Here is a 23,896-nt window from a genome sequence, read left to right as displayed (position 1 = left end):
TGCTAAATGCCCTAAATGTAAATGTAAATGATAACGTGAACAATGACCATCTTTGAAGTACAATAACTGGCAGAATAAGTTGCAACTAAATGTCTTCATGATAATTGTATCTCAGTGACCCCCAGATATAACCCCTCAACAAAGCGTGTGAATTCAAACAAAACAAGCGTGTGAATTCAGAGTGTTGGTGAGCTGCTGAGCTTATCCCACACTATCTCTCACTCTCCGCCTGAGTTCATGGGTTGGCCAATGGGCAGAGAGGGGCGGGACTTCTGGTGATAAGGATCAACAGTGACCCTGCTCATTTATATTTATGCCTTGTGGTTTGTGTCTTCGTTGGTTGATTCTCTGGTTCTCAGGTTTGTTGATTCTGTTTTTCTTCTTTTTTTTGTCTTTTTGTGTTTCCTCATTCTGTGATGGAAACAAAGTTAAGGTAGGGGGGGGCAATTTGGAGCAACAAGACAGAGAGATGCTAAATTTTGAAATTATCCAATCAAAATAAAACATCCCTCCCTTCAGATAACTTCCTCAACCCAAGGGACTAGCTCACTGCCTTTGGCAAAAAAGTTAGACCCATTGGGCGGACTGCATGTCCTTCCTGTTGTGGTTCAGTAGCGTGTTCTAACCGACACCGTGGGCCAATCTGAGCCCTGATCCAGACCTTCAGCGCAGCCCAGCTCCTCCTCTTTCTCATCCTGGGTGTGATGGCGTTGCTATGGAAACAGTACTGTCTTGGTGATGGTGCCACTATGGAAACAGTACTGTCTGGGTGATGGTGTTGCTATGGAAACAGTACTGTCTGGGCGTCAGGCAAAGTGGGGTTCAGGGAGGGGCTTGCAGAGCAGCAGGTTGAGCTGGGAGGCGTCCCTCAGGTAGGCCTGCCATTGGTTGAAGCTGTGAGCCACGACACCATCTGGAAGCTGTTCACTGTGTTTGGTATACTGCTGCTCGCCTACACACACACAGACACACACACACACACACACACACACACACACACACACACACACACACAGGTAGAGAAGAGTAAGTAAGTGAGTGAGTAAGTGATTAAAGTTACATCATGTGCTACCTAAATGTTGTCCCTCCATTTTGTCTGATCAGTGTGAGTGTCTTTATGTGTGTGTGTGTGTGTGTGTGTGTGTGTGTGTGTGTGTCTGTGTGTGTTTGAGTGTCTGTGTCTGTGGGTGTGACCACATGTGCAACCTGCCTGTTGTCCCTCCTGTCCGTCGGTTCAGTTCTCCTTGGACCATGACCATCAGCAGAGCTTTGAGGAGCGCAGGTGATCTGGAACTCCCTCCAGCGTCTCTTCCTCCACGCCCAGCGTCTCCAGACACACCTGCAGCCTCACAGCGCCGTCTGCCTGGGAAGTGGGAACAAACCACATGTCCATTCAAAGGATAACCATATATACCCAACATAACGTAACACCCAAATGTCTTGCAGGGGAGCCAGCAGCCTTCCCCACAATGAAAAAACTCAATATTTATTTTAAATGGGTTCATTAAAAGTTTTCTGTTTCTAATCCCAATTAGTGAGGAGTTGGACAGATTTGATATGAATGACGTGTTGCTATGATAAAAGACAGTTGTTGATAATATACTTTCAGTTATACATCCCTAACCCTAATTAAGTTAATTAAGTTAAGTTAATTAAGTACATTTACACAAAATGAACTTATCTGTTTGTAAATCTCCTGATATAGCCTAGCTCTACAGCGAGTTAGCCTAGCCCTTTTCTTTGTTTGGAGCTAACCATGCCAGCTGCCAGCGTCCATCCATTATACATCTATGCTCCATCTATTATCCATCCACCATCCAGCTGAATGAGTCCGTAGGCCTACCTGGGGCAGAGACTCCAGCCTCAGCGTCTGAGCGGCTCCTTGGACCAGCGGTTGCACCTTGACACTGACGGGCTCCAGACCGACCCGGTCCACCTCCTCCACCTCACCCCCCCGCTGGCTCAGCAGCAGCCCGTACAACACCTGCCGGATGGGCCGTGAGGTGAGGCTGGAGCTCTGCAGGTCGCTGTGCTCCACCTGGGCTCGTAGTTTGTTCCGCCTGTGCACAAGCAGGTCCAACACGTCACTGCTCAGCTCTCCTCTGGCCAGAGGCATGGATAGAATCGCCCTTTGCTCAACTGTCATTTAATAGACATCTGATAGATGATGTCAAGGTTTTAAAATGAATTATTACCTGGTCATGTTATAGCACACCTGGAAATCGTGGATTTTCTGATAAAGACTAGCTAGCCTCGTTGACAGACGAAACAGCAGAAACTATGTTAGGTGCGCTCCTGCTGCATTTTTGGTTTTGTCAAACAGGAGACGCCCACCCACCAATCAGATGTAAGGGATTCCTGCAGGAAGGTTGCGCTCGATTTCACTAACCCATTTGAGCCTGTTCATTAGTGTACAGCATCCATCCTCTCATTACTTGTGTAAAAAAAACGGTAGAATATTAGATTTGAGGACGAAACGATAAGGTGGGCTAAGGCAACATTTGCAACATGGGCTTACAAATTATAATTACATATATCCAGTCTTAAAACACTGCTTTCAGATGCTCATTCAAAAACATAATGTGGCGAGCAGCACGGGAAGGACGAGACGGGAGCCCAGGTTAACAGGTTACGCAACTCTCGTGGCCCATAAACCGCACGACTCAAAGAGTTGCCTTTATTGAACGACCCCGAACATAACAGAAACACGGCCCACCTGACCAACACACACAACACTCTCACTAATGGTCCCGATCACACTACACATCACACAACAATGGAACAACACACAGCAGGCAGCCTTCCTCCCTGGTTGGGACGCCAGGCTCTTTAACAGTCCGCAGAGGCCCTGGGGGTGTGGCCGGCGACCACCTCCATCGGGGCCCCCACCAGGTTCTGGCTGTAGGGGGCCTCTGGAGCGCCGTTCGGGCACCCCGTCCTCCGCCGGCCCTCCGACGTCTGGCCCTCTGACGGCCGGGACGAGGATGGGTGGCGTGCTGCCCCGTCCACCCCCAGTCCTCGACCAGCCCCCGCTGCCCACACTGCGGCTCGCGGTCAGCCCTGTCTGCAGCCACAGCGCACGGGAAGCCTCGGCCGTCTCGGTGGCGGGAAGGGAGGCCGTCCGGCCCCGGCCCTTCCGCTGCCTGGACTGGACCCCCACGTTCTTTGTGTCGGGCGGGAGGGCTGCCCCAGCCGCGTCCACGGATGCACAGCCCATACCATGACCCCCTAACATACCATACACACGCACACACACACACACACACACACCCCACACATAGACCACCTATAGTAAGTTTACAGACCTTTAGTTATGTAATTATCAACACAGAGGGTGGAACATTTTATTTTGTTGGTTTAGAAAAAGCCCACAACCATAATATTAAGATGACAAAAGACTAAACACTTATTGAAATATATTTAGTTCAATATATTAGTTTAATAATCTCATACCGTTCTCAACTCTTACGTTATCTCCTCGTTACCTCAACACTGGTCCTCATCAGCCCCCTCCTTCCTTCTCACTCCCACCCCTCCCTCTCCTGCTTCCTCCCCAGTTCTGGGTTTCTGGACCGGTCCTTCCTGTCTTTGGTTCTGTAGCGTGTTCTAACCGTCACCCTAGGCCTATCAGAGCCCTGACCCAGGCCTTCAGCCCCGCCCAGCTCCTCCTCTTCCTCATCCAGGGTGTTGAGGTGAAGGCGCTCCATGCTGGCCCTCAGCTGGGCCTCAGGCCCCCCAGCTCTCCTGTTGGCCCCGGGGTCTGTCTGGGTCACTGCTCCCAGGAGGCTCCTGTACAGGCTCCTGAACTGGTCATCCTTTACTATCTCCTCTGGTTCCTTCTTCTTGAGCTGCTTCTGCCACCGTTGCACCAGCCTGCCCTGGTACAACCTGGACACAACCGTCTGGGATTAATGAAGCACTTATCTTAAAACCCCATTCTGTTGAACCAACCGTCAACTTTCTCTGTCACAAATCTATATCTGTAACAACGTCTAATTTTATCACTGTTAAAATATCCCAATCTTTTACTTTTAGGGGATTTTGCTGACGCTTTTATCCAAAGCTACTTTCAACCATTCATTCACACATTCACGGCGGAGTCGACCACGCAGGGCGACAGCCAGCTCGTCTGGAGCAGTCAGGGCGAGGCGTCTCGCACAGGGACACCTCGACACTCAGCTAGGAGGAGCCAGGGATCGAACTAACAACCTTCCGGTTACCAGCCAACCCGCTCTACCTCCTGAGCTACTGCCGCCATCTTGCTATGTTATTTTTATTTATTTTAATGTTTTATGGTCTCCACAGGAGCTTTTGACATGGTTTAAATATGGAAACAAAACACGGGCTGCCTAGGTGATGGTATACCGACTAGGTGACGTGTGTCACTATGGAAGCAGTACTAGCTAGGCGGTTGTGTAACTATATAGACTGGTTAGGTGGTGTTACTTTAGAAACGGTACTGACTGGGTGATGGTGTTACTATTGAAACAATACTAGCTAGGTGATGGTGCTGCTATGGAAACAGCACTGTCCGGGTGATGGTGTTGCTATGGAAACAGTACTGTCTGGGTGATGGTGTTGCTATGGAAACAGTTCTGTCCGGGTGTCTCACCAGGCGAAGTGGGGTTCAGGGAGGGGCTTGCAGAGCAGCAGGTTGAGCTGGAAGGCGTCCGTCAGGCAGGCCTGCCATTGGTTGAAGCTGTGAGACACGACACCATCCAGAGGTCGAAAGATGTGGTTGGTAACCTTCTGCCAGCCTACACAGACACACACGGGCACACAAATTGAGTGACTGATTAAGTGAATGAGTGAGTACGTGATTGAGTGAGCGAGGTTACTTGGCACCACATGTGCTACCTACCTGTGGTCAATCCCTTCCGTCGGTTCAGTTCTCCTTGGACCATGACCATCAGCAGAGCTTCAAGGAGCCTCGACTCAGGGCTGGCCCTCTTCAGCCAGTAGCAGGTCACAGCCACTGGGAGGCGCAGGGGAGCCGGAACTCCCGACAGCGTCTCCTCCTCCACGCCAAGCGTCTCCAGACACACCTGCAGCCTCACAGAGCGGTCTGCCTGGGAAGTGGGAACAAAACACATGTCTATCTGCATTTATTACAGAATGCAGATGATTTATGAGACTTGCAATATGCATACACCAACTACCCTCCCACTTTGAGAATTCCAATGGTCTCAATGTGGAAGACAGTCAACCAGTTTAAGATATGGCTCGTTAATAAGGCTGTTAATGGTGAAGTGCCAAGCTATCTCAGGGGGGGTTTCAACTGTCTCAGATACACATGCATGCTCAACAGACGGAAGGCCACATATTTTGGTGGAAAAAGTTGTCTAGGGAGCTCAAACATATCAATTGAAAAACTAAATCCAATTAGATTCAAACCCCCCTGAAAAAATGTATAAATCAATATAACTAAACTATCGTGAAGTATTCATTGAATTTGGACTGATCTTTTAAAAATCTATCATCCATCTATTACCCATCTATGGTTGATCTCTTGTCCATCTATTGTCCACCTATTGTCCAGTTGAATGATTCGATAGCCCTACCTGGGGCAGAGAGTCCAGCCTCAGTGTCTTAGCGGCTCCTTGGACCAGCGGTTGCACCTTGACACTCGCGGCCCCCTTACCGACCCGGTCCACCTCCAGCACCTTGCCTCTCCCCCCGCCCAGCAGCAGCCCGTACAACACCTGCCGGATGGGCCGCGAGGTGAGGTTGGAGCTCTGTGGGGTGCGGCGCTCCACCTGGGTTGGCAATATCTTCCTCTTGTGCACCAATAGGTCCAGAATGTCAGCCCCCAGCTCTCCTCTGGCCAGGGGCGCGCGGACCCAGTCGGGGACGCAGCTCAACAACTCAGCAGGCAGCGGCGGAACGGTTCCCTCACTGAAGAACCCCCGCAGAGAGGAGCTGGGGAGCCGGTACTCCAGCGTGGACTTCTGCACCTCCGTCTGCACCTCCGTCCGTGGCCGTTGACTCATGTTGGGCATGAGATCCATCGCTGCTGTCAAGGTGTCTTCAATCGTCTGGAAGCCTCTCATCCACCTCAGGAGTCTCTCCAGGCGGGCGGTCTGAGACAACTCCGTCTGTCTTCTAGCCACAACATTTTTGCCCCAAGTAATTTCTCTGAGGTTGACGTAGTCGTTCCCGGCCAACGAGGCAAAGACGGGCAGCAGCTGGCGGTCGATGTTGAAGAAGGTGCAGAAGCTGGACGTGGTGTATCGCTTGCAGGGGATGTAACTCCTGGCCCCACTTGTTCTAACTGAGTCCCACAGGAAGTGATCTAGGTGCAGAAGCCCTGCTGGAAGGTCGTAGATGTAAAAGTCAGTGTCTGTGGACAGCACCGGGCAGCACCACCCTCTGGCCAGGGCAGCCAGCTGGCCGTCGGCCTCTCCGAAGCACCTGACCAGCGGCACCTTCATGTTGTTCAGCGTCTGTTCGAACACTGTCGTGGTAAAGGGGGGAAGGATGTCCACCCTACTGCCCTTCTGAGCGGCGTCCTGGGCCCTCCGGACCTTCCCTCTGGCCCGGTCCATGAGGGTGTCCAGTTTGATGTCGCTGGTGCCCGAGCCTCCATCCATCACCACGTACGGTTCGATTCCACAGTCACCTAGAGCCGTGAAGAGAGCCTGGACCTCCGCATGATAGGCCAGGTACTCCCCGCCACGGTTCTGGTCCAGGTTGGACCTGTAGTACAGGTCGTAGGCCAGGTTAGTGCCGTCCACCAGCAGCTTGCTGTCCCTGAAGTGGATGTCCTGGTAGATCTGGCTGTAGTCCTTCAGCAGCGACAACAAGCCCTTTACCCCCATAGTGACTGACAGGTCAAGCTAACTTCAACTATCTATGATGACTGGATACGTTCTAGCATTTATGGTAACTGATCCCAGCTCCTTTATACACACACAAAGACACATAAAAACACACCCACCAAAACACACACGCACACGCACACTCACACATAGCCCCACTGGGAGAGGCGCCGCAGATCTCTGTGCGTTCCGCTTTCCTGATAAGTGATCAATGATGGGTCCCGTGGTCAGACTACTTTATGGACTAGGCTACGAAAGTTTCCGACCATTTTAAATATTGCACCTATTTATCCGCCAAAGTGCCGTACGACACAGATCTCAGCACATTTCCCTCTCGGATGGTTCTGCCATCTTAAACAAATTACATTAAAATAGTAGCTCTTGAAACTCGAAGTTAAACTTCTGGGACACTGAGGCTATATGCCTTAAACGCATTACATAGCCTATATTACATCCTTCATGATAATAATCCAACTCGTTCCGTCTTTCCAGTAAAACGCTTTTACTTTTTTTTTAGTGAGAACTGGAGAAGAATCGAAAGTGAAACCACTTCCGGATCGCGACTCCCCGGGAAACGAATCCAGCAAAAGAACAGACGAATCCCTTATCGCAAAGTGGCCTGGTCTGCATGTTATTACTGAACGCAATTAAAGCTCCTTTACAATGCTCTATATACTGTATCAATACCTTGAAGGGAAAACCGCAACGACGTCCGAATAGCTGATCTCCTTTCAGCTGTTCTCTCTCTCTCTCTCTCTCTCTCTCTCTCTCTCTCTCTCTCTCTCTTTCTCTTTCTCTCTCTCTCTCTCTCTCTCTCTCTCTCTCTCTCATGCTTAGTATAGTATTAGCAGTTTACTAGCGTGGATGCTAGTATACCTATTTATTTTATCAAATGCTTTGTTTTTATTGTACGTCTGTACGACATGTGTGTGTTGGTTTGCTGTCTCATTCTGCCCTCTAGTGGCACCTAGATGTAACCTTCATCAGCCAGATGGTGGAGGACACACACACGCACACGCACACGCACACACACACACACACACACGTACACACACACACACACACACACACGCACGCACGCACAATTGTATGTTACATAACTTCAGTATATTAGTAAAAATAAAGTGTTGCCCACTCTGTGATTTCTCTTTAATTTAGAATATGTTTCGGCCCTCAAGCCTTCTTAAAGGTCAGCTAGAAGAAAAAGGCCCTACATGTCATATAGGCCACACCCCCTTAACACATCCGTTGGTGATTGGACAATCATGTTCTACCAGAGCGAGGAAATCAATCAAGAGGCCGTCAGCCAATCAAAACCCTTGAACCAAAAGTGACAGGAAATACAGCGAATACAATTACTGCAAGCAAAGTGAAAAGAACATAATGTGTCATCTCACATACAAATATTTTATATTGAACATTAATGGTTTGACGTCAAAAATATGAATATCTAAATAAATAAATATATATCAAACAATTCAATAATAAAAAGAGGTCAATTACAAAGAACCCTTTGAGTCACAGTCTATATTCCTCAAGTGACACGGTTCTCAGACGGTTCTCCAACAGAAAATCCTCTGGACAGAACTTCAGTAACATTATAATCCATACAGTCGGGGTCAGTGAGATTCATGGTTTGGTTTGCTGCTGTTCGCTATCAACACAACACTGGGTGATCGTGTTACTATGGAAAAAATACTAGTCTTGGTGATGGTGTAACTACAGAAACAGCACTAGCTGGGTGATGGTGTTACTATTGAAACAGTACTGTCTTGGTGATGGTGTTACTATGGAAACAGAACTGTCTGGGTGATGGTGTTGCTATGGAGACAGTACTGTCCAGGTGTCTCACCAGGTGAAGTGGGGTTCAGGGAGGGGCTTGCAGAGCAGAAGGTTGAGCTGGGAGGCGTCATTCAGGCAGGCCTGCCATTGGTTGAAGCTGTGAGCCACGGCACCATCTAGACGCTCAGAGATGTGATTGGTAACCCACCGCCAGCCTACACACAGACACACACACGCACACACACACACAAACACACACACAGGTGGTGAGTGTTTGTTTGTTTGTTTAGTTTTTTTGCTGAGCACCACATGTGCAACCTACCTGTTGTCCCTCCTGTCCGTCGGTTCAGTTCTCCTTGGACCATGACCATCAGCAGAGCTTCAAGGAGCGTCGGCTCAGGGCTGGCCCTCCTCAGCCAGTAGCAGGTCACAGCCACTGGGAGGCGCAGGTGAGCCGGAACTCCCTCCAGTGTCTCTTCCTCCACGCCAAGCGTCTCCAGACACACCTGCAGCCTCACAGCGGGGTCTGCCTGGGAAGTCGGAACAAACCACATGTCCATTTAAAGGATAACTAAACACACAGATTGCAGATTGCTTGCATTCGATGGCTTCCTCTACAGGTTAAACACTGCTATTGTCATTGTCTGACAGGGCTCCCTGCTGCCCTGCTGAGAGAACGTTGATGGGACACAGCTGTCCTCTGCTTATTGAAACTGGTTTGAATGGGTGTTTACGGAGCCTGCTGGTTCTACCCGTCTGTGTTGTGGGGGAGCCAGCAGCCTTCCACACAACGGGGGAAGGCATTTTTTTAATTGGGTTCATTAAAAGTTATTTTCTATACCCTGAATTATGCAATGAAATTAAAAAAATAATTACACCAAGTGCTCAATTATGTTGTCAGTATGGGTTAGAGTGAGGAGTTGGACAGGGAGGCCTACCTGGGGCAGAGAGTCCAGCCTCAGCGTCTGAGCGGCTCCTTGGACCAGCGGTTGCACCTCGACACTGACGAGCTCCAGACCGACCCGATCCACCTCCTCCACCTCACCCCCCCGCTGGCCCAGCAGCAGCCCGTACAACACCTGCCGGACGGGCCGTGAGGTGAGGTTGGAGCTCTGCAGGTCGCTGCCCTCCGGCTGGAGCCGCAGAATCTTCCTCCTGTGCACCAGTATGTCAGCCCCCAGGTCTCCTTGGGCCAGGGGCCCACTCAGGGGCCCACTCAGGGGCCCAGGTCAACATCCCAGCAGGAATTGACGGAGCGGTCCCCTCACTGAAGAACCCCCCCAGAGGAGCTGGGGAGCCGGTACTCCAGCATGGCCTTCTGCACCTCCGTCTGCACCTCCGTCTGCACCTCCGTCTGCACCTCCGTCTTCACCTCCGTCTGCAACTCCGTCTGCACCTGTTGACTCATGTCGGGGATGAGATCCATCGCTGCTGTCAAGGTGTCTTCTGTCGTCTGGTCTGTCCTGGCTCCCAGCCAACTCAGGAGGTCCTCCAGGTGGACGGCCTTCATACTCTTCCTAGGGCGGTCCACTGGAAGGAATTAATCCCAGTTCATTTCTCTGAGGTTGACATAGACGTTCCCGGCCAACCTTGGCGAAGTGAGGCAGCAGCTGGCAGTTAATGTTGAAGAAGGTGCAGAAGCTGGACGTGGTGTATTGCTTGCAGGGGATGTTACTCTGGCTCGCACTCTGATCCACTGCGTGCCACTGGAAGTGTTTGATGGGCAGAACCCCCTCCGGTCGGTCGTAGATGTAGAAGTCAGTATCTCCGGACAGCACCGGGCAGCAGCACTCTTTGGCCAGGGCAGCCAGCTGGCTATTGGCACCTTTATGTCGTTCAGCGTCTGTTCAAAAACAGTCACGGTAAAGGGGGCGAGGATGACCACCCTCCTGCCCTTCCGGGTGCCGCCCTGGGCCCTCTGGAGAAGGCCTCTTTGACGGTCCATCCTGGTGTTGACTTTGATGTCACTGGTGCCCAAGCCTCCGTCCATCACCACGTATGGTGTGATTCCACAGTCACCTAGAGCCATGAAGAGAGCGTTGACCTGGACCTGATAGGCCAGTTACTCCCCGCCGTGGTTCTGGTCCAGGTTGGACTCGTCGTACCGGTCAAAGGCCAGGTTAGTGCCGTCCATCAGTAGCTTGCTGTCCCCGAAGCGGAGGTCCTGTTAGATCTGGCTATAGTCCTCCAGCAGCGAGCACAAGCCCCCATGGTGGCTGATCAAGTTACATCTTTACCTGTCTATGGTAACTTGATACGTCAAGTTATAACTTCTACTGGACTTACCCAGAGAGGATCCCAGCTCCTTTATCCAACACATACACTAACACACAGACATGAAAACACAGACATGCAAACACCTGCAATTGGAGTGGCTGCTTTGTTTTGTAAAGGTTTCACTCTCCTTACATCAACAATATATCACATCATCAAAAGCAGCCAGAAATAGCCTCTTGTATTGATGTGCACATAGTGTATTGATGTTATAGTATCATTATAAAGGAGGCATTTATTTGTAAATGAATTGAGTCCCGTTAGTCAGAAAACGATTTGGACAAGGCTACATGAGAATTCCGAAAAAGTCTAAATAATGTATTATTATCTACAAAGTGAACTGGAGTCCCCCCTGAAGTCGGAGTTCTGACTTTGAAAGTCAGAAGAACTTCACCATTCCCCATCTCATAATTTAAGATTGCTGCTTGCGCATTAACAGTGAGTTTAATCTCACACAATCTCTCGAGTTTGAGGGTTGGCCAATCGGCAGAGAGGGGCGGGACTTCTGGTGATAAGGATCAACGGTGACTCGGCTCAGTTATATTTATGCCTTGTGGTTTGTGTCTTCGTTGGTGGATTCTCTGGTTCAGAAGTTTGTTGATTCTTCAATTCTTTTTGTGTTTCCTCGTTCTGTGATAGAAACAGAGTTAAGGTAGGGTGGGCAATTTGAAACAACAAGACAGAGAGATGCTACATTTTTAAAGTATCCAATCAAAATAAAACATCCCGCAAAGATGGCCGACCCACTCCTCGCAAAGGTGGCCGACCCACTCCTCCTAAAGATGGCCGCCAATCAACTCCTAAAGATGGCCGACCCACACCTCGTAAAGATGGCCGACCAACTCCTCCTATAGATGGCCGACCCACCGTACCTAAAGATGGCCGACACACTCCATCTAGAGCTGTGTTCGAAAGCTTTCCCTATTCACTCACTCACTGTTCCCTGTATAGTGTTCATGAAATAGTGCCCTATATAGGGAACAAACAAACGAGAATTCGGACACTACGCTTAACATTTCTAAACGTCATTTGCCTCAGTAAATACGCCGGGTATTTGTGTGACGCAGACAGCTGCGCCCACATCATGTAAACAAACCCGGCACTCACAAGGAAAGCTGGAGGTTGTATTGACGTTGAATGTTACATTTCCTTGATCAAGGTTTTTTTTTATTAATTTTGAATGTTACATTTTCTATATTAAATCCCAAATAAATTGTTGACATTTCTAAACGAAAGCCGGAGACTCCATCATTAAATGAACTTGTTTTCGCGGTTATTCAGCTTCTTCTTCTCCGGAAAAACACGACTGCATGGCATTGTGGTAAATGGGAGTAACATGTAGGGAACATCGTATGTACACTCAAATTTTGGGTATTTTAAGTGCACTATAAAGTGCATGAAATCAACCACTGAGAATTTGGACCCCACTACAAAATGGCGAGCTCCCTATATAGTGCATAGTGAGAAGGTCAGGGTTTGAAATTGATGTTTTAATGCGTTTAGTTTTACGTCATATTACATAATATTTGGTGTCCTATCATAAAGCATAATGAATTATATTATAAATCGTGTCTAATTTCACACTTTATACATCAAGTTTTGGTTTTATTTCATGAACGCTCTTTGGGTGAGGCCAATTAAGAAAACAATGCGTTGTCGTTATCATCACTATTATTATCATTACTAAGATAACATATGGAACAATAAACTGATCAAAGTGTCCTTCTTTATCTATGTCTAGTGGTAGAGTTGAGGTCCCATTAGACTCTAGAAAGAGCTCTAGGTTGAGCCAATAGGCCAGCTGGATCCAGTTTGTACACGGACACGTTCCCGGTAGTAAACAGAAGAAGCATTACAGCTTACCAGCTAGCAGCAGGAGCACAGAGAGGGTCCATGGATTCATCTTCATCTGCTCCGTAGCTGCCTCTCTGTGTCTGGTTGTTACCGTCACTTGGACGGGGGAGGGCTGATTGGCTGATTGTGAAAGGTTACAGGAAATAGACTCTATCTGCCCAATGTAGAAAACAACATCTTGAAAATACATTATTTGTACATAACATTATTTTTACAACATATTCTAAGCTATAAATGTTATTTATTAATATAAGAATATTTTGCACAGCTGTATCCAAATGAAAATACACTGCATGCTCAGATTTGGTACTAATTCAACTTTTATAGTTTAGTAGCCTATTTGAAAGGTCTAATACAGTTCCCAAAAGGCTTGTTCTATGTCTAAATTGGGTTATGCATACCTATAATACCTGTATTTTTATACAGATGTTTCACAAAAAGACTTTTGTTCAATTCTATCTGACTTATGCTATTTTAATAATAGTATTCGGAGAAGAGAGGACTTCGACACACATGGCAGTAGACAAAGTTCCTGCTGATTTTCAGTGAATTGAGAGGTAATAATAAGTATTTTTTAAAGTGTAGCCTAGTCATCAGATCCAGAATGGAGAAGAACCAGTCTTTACAAACCTCACCGTTATTCAGACAACCTTGAGTATATTCAGAATGAACAACAACATACGATAAAGAAAGAAAACTCAAATGCATAAAACACTGAACTCATCAGATATGTCACAATCAGAAATAGAAACTGAAGATCAAGACTCATCAAATAAGTCTGTGACAGACAAGAGACAGGATGACGTCAGTGTTCAGCGCCCTTATCTCTTCATCACTGGAGGAGGAAGAGGAGTCGCTGCTTGAGTTTGGTTCAGCGAACGACCTCACTGTAGACGATCTCATGTTCCGGTCCAGGGGCTGACCTGTCACCCAGAAGCAGACCAGCAGATTCCCTTCATCATTTCACTAGTAGGCTTTAAGTGCCACTGAACTAGTGTACTAGTGGAACTGCTTTGGTTTTAAACATCTTAGTATGTCTACTTTGATCTCAACATATTCGTGTATGCCAGGTGTTTTCAAATTGGGTGAATGTGAAACTCCCCTTAGAGTAGGTAAGGACAGCCGAGCCCCCCCCCCGCTCAAAAATAAATATATATGTTCCCGTCCGCCTGACCTAACACGCCTCTTCAGTAAATGCCATCTTTGTGTGTTCCAGGCAATGATGACTTTCAATAACTAATCAAATGTAAATGTTTTTAACGTTAATGTTTTTCTTGTATTTGAAGACATTTTATTTCCAGAACTTTTTTAAAAGTGCATTCATAAACGATTCTTTGCAACAGCAAATAATTTCCAACTTCATGCAGGCCTAATTGAGGGTACTTTTAAAATCAGTGAACATCAGTAGGCCTATCCACAAGTCAACAAAACAAAGCTACAACCGACGACACCCGACGGCTGAAATCGGCGCTGTGTGTCTGGGCCTTAAGCGCACATTTGAAGGAGATGCACATCGTCTCGAAAGAAATCAGCACAATGGACAGCTCTCGGATCAATTAGCGACAACGGCATGTTATGAGATCGAACAGATTCACATATTTTCATCAAATCTGTTAACGATTTCAGCCACATAAAACCACAGATTTAAACCACAAACAAAACTCGCCATACTCACATCATTCGCACTACGAGCAGTATCAACCCTATAGCCCAACCAATTTATGCATTCAAGACACAACTTTGATTTTTTTCAAGACACGACCTTCAATTTAATCGTCCATATCAGTGATAACAATAAGGCCTCGCTTTTGATGGCAGAGGTGTTCGATGCGGGGCTGCACTGCAGAGAGAAATAAACGCAAGTCGTCCTCCACCTGCAGCCTTGATCTGTATTTGTTTTTAATCAGGGTCAGTGCGGAAAACCCACACTCACACAAGTAGGTTGAGGTGCAGGGGATTAGGACTTTCATAGCCTTTGTGGAGATCTGGGGGAACTCGCTCTCCACAGAACCAGAAACGCATTCAGGATCATATTTCCTACGTTTTTTCTCCTCCCTTAATGCTGACTTCTGGTGACTTGGGACAAGAAAACGATGCATTTTAAAAATAATACAAGCACGCACAATTACCGATATCAATAGAGCTGCATACAGATGTGTATCTTTTCTATGCGTGTTGCGTGTCGCGCCTCCCCTGTGGCTCTTTGGCGCCCCCCAGGGGAGGCGCGCCTCACCTATTGAAAACCGCTGGTCTATGCCATTCTGTCAGTTACTCAAATAATAAATTATTTTGAAAAACTGATTTAAAACACCACGTTTTTGCGAGTCTATGCCACGGAGTTTGTTAAAAATCAAGTGCTCTTGAATGCCAGGGTGAAGGTGTGTGTGCGTGTGCGTGTTTGTTTGCGTGTGCGCGTGTTGATGTACAGAGCTTCGTTTGGGAGGCGGTTCATGTTTCTGGTTGCGTCCGATACAGCATAACACTGCAACCTGGGCCGTATCACATGGTTAAAATTCATTTAAATTCTCATAGTGTTCAAACTTGAGCTAAACAGGGTGTTTAAAACACTTTATTACCCACACACTGAATGCTCTTTGGCAGATTTGATACAACCAAGTCATTTTTTTAAATACTATTGCACCGGAGATAAAGCCAGAAGAAACGATGGTTTGATCGCCCGGACCGTTATCGTCCGTTAAGCTTTAGAATAATTTCATTAGGAATGTTTTAATGGAGTCAGTGTTGGCACCGGTTTCATCAATGAACAAGTACTGATCTGTTTCAGAGATAAAAGATGACATCATCTCGTCTTATTAGTGATGAATAATTACATTGTTGCCGTCTTCTGCATCATCAGAAGGTTACATCGTAACAGGAGACGGTTACCTCGAGGAATTGCGTTTGAAGTGGACGGTTGAATAGCTGACTTCCTCTGAGGCTTCCACCGCTTCCTGTTTACGGTCCACCTCCTAGACAGACAGACAGACAGACAGACAGGTGGTCAGACAGACACACTCACACAAACACGTGTGTCCATCCATTAACCCAAACACACACACACACACACACACACACACACACACACACACACACACACACACACACACACACACACACACACACACACACACATACACGCGGAAACACAAACACAAACACACACACACACACACACACACACACTTTTAGTTGAAAGTGACAAGAAGTACTCACCTGTTCAGAGGTGTTTTTCACCTCTGATGCCTTTTTCTGTGCATGTCTCCTATTTAATAATAAAAAATACATTACAGATATGTCCAATAATACAACACCATTTTACTACACAAGTTACATTTCAGATTAGAGATTTCAGTTGGATTTCTATTAATTACTATGAGTTTAACTTCCAAGGGTAATGATGCCTTTCAAACAATATCATCTTCATTATCATCATCAAGATTAAAGTGGAAATTTCAAAGATTTCGGTTCTGTTCCCTTTGGCGACCCCTATGGTGAGAAGTGGTAATTGCAATCTCTCCCAGTGAGCTCCACAGTGAGCTGCGTTCCCTACCCCAAGTTGAACAGACATTTAAATCACGCAAATCTTAGAGATAAATACTTTAATCTTTCCAAAAATATCTCACAAATCATCTTCCACGTCCTTTTTTGACCTCTTCTCAGATTTGATTTGAGTACCTTTTAGTGAAGACCAGCCCAGCCAGGAGGAGAAGGATCACAGCCGACAGCACCGACACCACTGACACTGTCACGCGCCAGCCAGACTTCTCTTTTTTTGTAGAAGAACGCATTTATGTCAGATACATTTAGATTAGTTGAGATCACTTTGTTATTAACAGTGAGATTACGTTGAAACGTGTTAGGTACAGTTCGATTAGATTAGATGACATCATTTCAGAAACAATTACATTAGATTACCTATTAAATGAATTTATTTTAGATACATTTAGATTCAATTAGATAATGACAGACTATAATATTAGATTAGATAATGTTAGACTATAATAGACTTTATTAGATTATATTATGTTGGACTATCATACACTATATTACATTAGATGAGGGACCACCCTCATGTGCGTCAGTGAACACAGAGGGGCTCACCTTCATCTTCCAACACGACCAGACACCAAGGCGCAGAGGTTTTCCGCCCACTGGAGTCCAGAGAGCAGGTGTAATTCCCTGTGTTGTTATTGGTCAGATTGCTGAGGTGGAGGGCGGGGCCTGTATCTGATAGGGCGTGGCCATTTCTGTACCAGTGGACGTCCAATCGGTGGAAGGAGCAGTTTGAAGTACAGGTGAGTGTGACCTGACCGCCCTCTTTCACCACATTGTCAGTGACGGAGCTTCTGACCTTCACAACCTCTCCATCTATTGAAGACACAGTGAGACGGACGTTCTTCACAACTGGACAGCTTGCTAACACTAGTGTCAGAACGAGAAGTAACACTGACTAGTTACAGTACTAGATGTAACACTTACTAGTGACAGTACTAGATGTAACACTGACTAGTGACATTACGAGACTAATATACTACATTAGATTAGATAATGTCAGACTATAATATACTACATTCGATTACATTATTTTAGACTATAATATATTATATAAGATTAGATAATGTTAGACTATAATAGGCTTTAGTATATGCTACACGTGAACCTCCTAATATGGCGCAATTTGATTGGTTCGCTATCTCGGGATATTGGGCAATATCCCATGATTGAGATCTCAAACTCTGGATATTGTTTTCAACGCGTGACGGTCGTCTCGTCATGCTAATGAAAACAAATAAACCGCTATAAAAAAACGAATGAATCCCGGCTAAAAATATTATCTTGTTTACTCTGTGGAGTGTTCACGTGTAGAATATAACCAAACAATTATTCACCTCAGGCTCCGTGAATAGTGAGGAATAGTGAATAGAGTTCCCCACTATTCATGGAGCCTTCGGGGAATAATTGTTAAATATTAGATTGGATAATGTTAGAATATAATATACTTTATAAGATTCAAAATGTTAGACTATAATAGGCTAATTAGATTAGATACTGTTAGACATAATAGATTTTAATTAGTTAGATAATGTCAGACTACAATGGACAATATTAGATAATGTCAGACTATAACATACTATGTAATATTAGATAATGTTAGACTATAATAGACTTTAATACATTAGATAATGTTAGACTATAAAACAATATATTATATTAGATAATGTTAGACTACATTAGATAATGTCAGACTATAATAGACTATATTAAATTAGATCATTTCAGACTATAATCCACTGTTACATTAGATAATGTTAGACTTTAATAGACTTTATTAGATTAGATTATGTTAGACTATCATACACTATATTACATTAGATGAGGGACCACCCTCATGTGCATTAGTGAACACAGAGGGGCTCACCTTCATCTTCCACCACGACCAGACTCCAAGGCGCAGAGGTTTTCTGCCCGCTGGAGTCCAGAGAGCAGGTGTAATTCCCTGTGTCGTCATTTGTCAGACAGCTGAGGTGGAGGGCGGGGCCTGTCTCTGGTAGGGCGTGGCCATGTCTGTACCAGTGGACCTTTAATTGGTGAAAGGAGCAGGCTGAGGTACAGGTGAGTGTGACCTGACCGCCCTCTTTCAGCACATTGTCAGTGACGGAGCTTCTGACCTTCACAACCTCTCCATCTGTTGAAGACACAGTGAGACGGACGTTCATTACAACTGGACAGATTGACAGCATTTACCATTCTGTTGAAGTGGTCATCACTTATCATTGACTATTTACCACTATCAGTTTGCAGATACAAGGAATCATAAAATGCATTTGATCCAAAGCGTCTTCCAGGACATCCAGAAACTTCTCATGAGGAGCAGGTGGGTGAGTACATCTTGGTCAAGGTTGACTACAGGAAGCTACTAATCCCTCCCCAATGGGAACCAAGCCTAGTCTCTTCCTATAGTCTGAATATAATGGGACAGTAGTGGAAGTAACACCGACCCTAGTAACAGTACTACATGTAAAACTAACTAGTACCAGAAGTAACACTTACTAGTGACGTTGACTCTGACTCCTTTCTGTCCGGTGTACTTATCGCCGTTGGTCTCTAAGCGGAAGCGGTACGTTGCAGCGTCCTGTTTCACCGTCTTGATGATCTTTAAGGTGCAGTTCCTGACGCGGTCCCCCAGGTACAGGAACCTGCTGTCGTCCCAGACGTTGCTGCTGTCGTACACGTTGGGCGTGGGGTCTTGGCAGATCTCGTGATTGGGGCACCAGACCACCCGCTCCACCCGCTGCCCCGCGGGGTGGGTGAAGCTGCAGGGGATGGTGGCGGTGGAGCCCTCCACCATGCAGAAGGAGTCAGGGTACTCCACGTGCCAGCCAGGGTCCGCCCCCAGCGGCCCTGGAGGAAGCAGACAGTCGGGGTCACAACAGGGAGCCCGGTTCTAAGGGAGGGTCTCACATGAGGTCATGCTCTCTCCAAGGTGAGCTTTTCACCGTCATGGTGAGAATGAGAGCGACTGGTTGATGGTGAAGACGCTCTGAGAAGGTCAGGGTGTGACGTTGATATTGTGATGTGTTTGGTTTCATATCATATTATATAATATTTGATATCATATAATATTGTATTTGATATATCATAAAGCATAGTAAATTATATTATATATCGTGTCAAACTTCAGACTACTAGATATCAAGTTTTTTTCTTTTATGCTATGAAAGCTTTTTTGGTGAGGCCCATTAAGAAACAATGCATTATCATTATCATCACTGCTATTAGGATTATGATAACATATGGAACGATAAACTGATCTTTGTCCTTCTTTGTCTGTGTATAGTGGTAGAGTTGAGGTCCCATTAGACTCTAAAAAGAGCTCTAGGTTAAGCCAATAGGCCAGCTGGATCCAGTTTGTGTACTGACACGTTCCCGGTAGTAAACAGAAGAAGCATTACAGCTTACCAGCTAGCAGCAGGAGCACAGAGAGGGTCCATGGATTCATCTTCATCTGCTCCGTAGCTGCCTCTCTGTGTCTGGTTGTTAACGCCACTTGGACAGGGGGAGGGCTGATTGGCTGATTGTGAAAGGCTACAGTAATAGTCTTCACATGTAGCTTCCTCCTTTTAGATATTCTCTGCAATAGCCAATAACCTCCCTTCACAATGCTTTAAATACCATATATTAGCTTCCCTTCTCCCTCTCTCATTGACATGACATCCAATCAGCAGTTCAGTTGATATTGGCCCAGTAGATCGTCCCTATAGACCCATTATCAACGTGTTTTATAGAAGTAGTCCCTTTGCTTTGGAATAATCTACATCTTGGACCCGATCGTAAAAAACATCATTTGAAGTACAGTTTGACTTTCGATTATTATATTGAACAACCGTTATGCCCTTATTTAAATCGGGGATAACTTCATAAACAGGAGGATTCATTACATTTAGAGACTAGAAGTTAGGGATGCACGATGGGCCACAATGTACTCGCCCAACATCGGTCAGAGGTGGAGTATTTCCAGTGTATATGGATTATTGATTAGCCATTATTAGTCAACATGACTAATAGGGTAACGTGAACATTGACATCTGCTCTACAATTCAGCAAAATGCCTCAGTTGTTTCAACTCGGGTCGGCTTAGCTCAGGCGGTAGAGCAGTTGCCTTGTAACCGAAAGGTCGCTAGTTCGATCCCCAGCTCCTCCTAGCTGATTGTTGATGTGTCCCTGAGCAAGACACTTAATCCTAACTGCTGACGAGCTGGCTGTCGCCTTGCATGGTTGACTCTGCCGTCGGTGTGTCAATGTGTATATTAACCGATGTAAGTCGCTTTGGATAAAAGAGTCTGCTAAATGCTCTAATTGTAACTAAATGTCTTCATGCTAGTTGTATCTCAGTGACCCCGAGATGTTACCTCTCAACAAAGTGTGTGAATTAAAAATCTTCAACATCAGATAAAATTTCTTCTCTGAAGAAAGGGAACTATGAATGCTGCTGAGCTTACCCCACACTATCTCCGCCTGAGTTCATGGGTTGGCCAATGGGCAGAGAGGGGCGGGACTTCTGGTTATGAGGAACAACAGTGACTCTGCTCAGTTATATTTATGCCTTGTGGTTTTTGCTTCGTTGGCTGATTCTCTGGTTCTCAGGTTTGTTGATTCTTCTACCCTTTTTGTGTTTCCTCATTCTGTTTAAGGCGGGTTGGCCTTAGGCCAATGTGAGCGCTGATCCAGACATTCAGCCGTGCTCCTCCTCTTCCTGGATGTGATGGCGTTGCTATGGAAACAGTACTGTCTGAGGCATGGTGTTCTTATGGAAGCAGTACTGTCTGGATGGTGTTGCTATTGAAACAGTACTGTCTGATTGATGGTGTTGCTATGGAATCAGTACTGTGGGTGATTGTGTTGCTATGGAAACAGTACTGTCTGGTTGATGGTGTTGCTATGGAATCAGTACTGTGGGTGATGGTGTTGCTATGGAAACAATACTGTCTGGGTGATGTTGTTGCTACGTAAACAGTACTGTCTGGGTGATTGTGTTGCTATGGAAACAGTGCTGTCTGGGTGTCTCACCAGGCAAAGTGAGGTTCAGGGAGGGGCTTGCAGAGCAGCAGGTTGAGCTGGGAGGCGTCCTTCAGGCAGGCCTGCCATTGGTTGAAGCTGTGAGCGACGACACCATCTGAAAGCTGTTCACTGTGTTTGGTATACTGCTGCTCGCCTTCACACACGGACGGACGGACGGACGGACGGGCGGACGGACGGACGGACGGACGGATGGACGGACGGACGGACAGACAGACAGACGGACAGACGGAGAGACAGACTAAGCGTTTGAGCGTCTCCTTGGACCAGCGGTTGCACCTTGACACTGACGAGCTCCAGACCGGCCCGTCCACCTCCTCCACCTCACCCCCCCTCTGGCCCAGCAGCAGCCCGTACAACACCTGCCGGATGGGCCGCGAGGTGAGGTTGGAGCTCTGCAGGTCGTAGCGCTCCACCTGGGTTGGCAATATCTTCCTCTTGTGAACCAACAGGTCCAGAATGTCAGCCCCCAGCTCTCCTCTGGCCAGGGGCGTGCGGAACCAGTCGGGGACGCAGCTCAACAACTCAGCAGGCAGCAACAGAACGGTTCCCTCACTGAAGAACCCCCGCAGAGAGGAGCTGGGGAGCCGGTACTCCAGCGTGGACTTCTGCACCTCCGTCTGCACCTCCGTCCGTGCCCGTTGACTCATGTTGGGCATGAGATCCAGCGCTGCTGTCAAGGTGTCTTCTGTCGCCTGGAAGCCTCTCATCCACCTCAGGAGTCTCTCCAGGCGGGCGGTCTGAGACAACTCCGTCTGTCTTCCTGCAAGAACATTTTGGTCCCACTTTATTTCTTTGAGGTTGATGACCAACGAGGCGAAGACGGGAAGCAGCTGGCGGTCGATGTTGAAGAAGGTGCAGAAGCTGGACGTGGTGTATCACCTGCAAGGGATGTAACTCCTGGCCCCACTTGTTTTATCTGAGTCCCACATGAAGTGATCTAGGTGCAGAACCCCCTCTGGAAGGTCGTAGATGTAGAAGTCAGTGTCTGTGGACAGCACCGGGCAGCACCACTCTCTGGCCAGGGCAGCCAGCTGGCCGTCGGCCTCTCTGAAGCAGCTGACCAGCGATACCTCCATATCGCTCAGCCTCTGTTCGAACACCCACAAGATGAAGTTGGGAAGGATGTCCCTCCTCTTGCCCGTCAGAGCGGCGCCCTGGGCCCTACGGACCTTCCCTCTGGCCCGCACACACACACACACACACACACTCACACACACACACACACACAGGGACACACCGGCACTAGGAGTGGCAATCGTACTTGAGCACGGTACAGGTGTGAAACGGACTTGGGCACGGTACAGATGGCCTAGTCTGAGTGCGCCCTGTTAATTGACATTGCTAAACTTAACATCACTGAAGACATATATTCACTGATTTATCTTTACTTTGCTTAGCATTTTTTTTTACCCACTTATAGCTGTACTACACTACATTGTAATTAAACAATGTGTGATGCATGGACCACAAACAACCGAAAAGTTTCAGGACATTTTTTTTAAATTATTTTAAATAACTTATTACACTCTCAAATTCGGGTTCAAAGTATCGATGAACTCCATAAAGTGTAAAGGTACTCATGTGGGGAATCTTTAAATGGCTAAAATATGGTCTACCTCGATACATAAACGAAAGATGCTCAAGAATATTTAAACAGAAATTAACTCTATTAATTGTGAAAATAAAAACACAAAAAATAAGCAGAAAGGTCAGCTCTAATGAATTGTATTCAAAAATACTATGAAGTATGCTCAGAGTTTAGACCTCTTCATTTTGAGAATCAATGTACGTCGAGGTTGATAGATGCAGAAGCTGAGAACTTGACGTCTTGCCCAACGTAACGTAACGTCTTGCTTGATTTACAAAAATCAATAAAATCTAATAATCTGGTTGACAACTCAACGTGTGGCTGAGGGGGCGTCCTTTGATGATCATGTTTAATAAACGAAATTCATTCAAAATTTATTTCGCTGGTTTTTCAATTTCTATGATTAGTGGGAATTAAGGGCGCCATTAGAGGGCGCCCCAAACACATTTGTCGCCCAAGGCATACTTATTACACCCGTGTCTCCTTCAACCCTACAGCTGTGGTCAGGATATGGTCTCCATGGTTACAGGTCCAGGGGTGCATGGTGGTGTAGGCGCCCTCCTGTGTTTGAGGACGATGCACAGGGATGGTGGGAATAGCAGCTGCTCTCAGCCTAGTCTCGCCCTTTTTGGTCTCGACTAACCGGTCTGCCTCCAAATGTCCTGCAGAGTGACGTCACTTTAGGTATTCTTAATGAATCGAACATTAAGCTTCCCAATGGTGTGTTCTTTGTTTGTGTTTGATTAAGATCCCCTCACATGTTTTTTTGTCATTGTAATCTTTGATTAGTCAGGTTGCTCCTGCCGGTTTGAGCCAACCGTTTGGTTCTCCTCCCTGCGTCGGTGGGGAGGAGAACATCTGTACTCCTTTCTCTGAGCGACTGGAGCCTCCTCATGCAGCTCAGGAAACCGTAGTGGAGACTTTAGGACAACACGGAGGAAAGAGCGGACAAGCTGCTGACATGTTCTGAGTTTATTGATTCATATCATGATTTGCATTA

General features: G+C 46.7%; 1 protein-coding gene and 1 pseudogene across 2 annotated transcripts in view; both read right to left on the bottom strand.

The window, feature by feature from the left end:
• Positions 1-2,621: 2,621 nt before the first annotated feature.
• LOC307076354 overlaps positions 2,622-23,896 on the bottom strand; it is a 110,728-nt pseudogene continuing 89,453 nt past the window's right edge. The window contains exons 3-10 of the transcript XR_013812840.1: positions 22,119-22,364; positions 9,539-10,189; positions 8,923-9,130; positions 8,671-8,815; positions 5,562-6,696; positions 4,862-5,069; positions 4,613-4,757; positions 2,622-3,888 (exon numbers count right to left, since the gene is read on the bottom strand). The product of XR_013812840.1 is annotated as an uncharacterized misc_RNA (transcript). The remainder of the gene's footprint in view (positions 3,889-4,612; positions 4,758-4,861; positions 5,070-5,561; positions 6,697-8,670; positions 8,816-8,922; positions 9,131-9,538; positions 10,190-22,118; positions 22,365-23,896) is intronic.
• LOC307076411 (B-cell receptor CD22-like) lies at positions 10,123-19,797 on the bottom strand. Its single transcript, XM_079737409.1, has 9 exons — positions 19,689-19,797; positions 18,780-19,130; positions 18,148-18,414; positions 16,830-17,096; positions 16,404-16,494; positions 15,942-15,990; positions 15,615-15,697; positions 12,738-13,651; positions 10,123-11,504 (listed from the first exon to the last, which is right to left on the bottom strand). The coding sequence occupies exons 1-8, from the start codon at positions 19,732-19,734 to the stop codon at positions 13,600-13,602; spliced, it is 1,206 nt and encodes a 401-aa protein (XP_079593535.1). The 5' UTR covers positions 19,735-19,797; the 3' UTR covers positions 10,123-11,504; positions 12,738-13,599.

This window comes from Pollachius pollachius (genome assembly GCF_949987615.1).
Source record: "Pollachius pollachius genome assembly, chromosome: 1".
Taxonomy (NCBI): Eukaryota; Metazoa; Chordata; class Actinopteri; order Gadiformes; family Gadidae; genus Pollachius; species Pollachius pollachius.
This window is presented reverse-complemented; position numbering and strand designations above follow the sequence as displayed.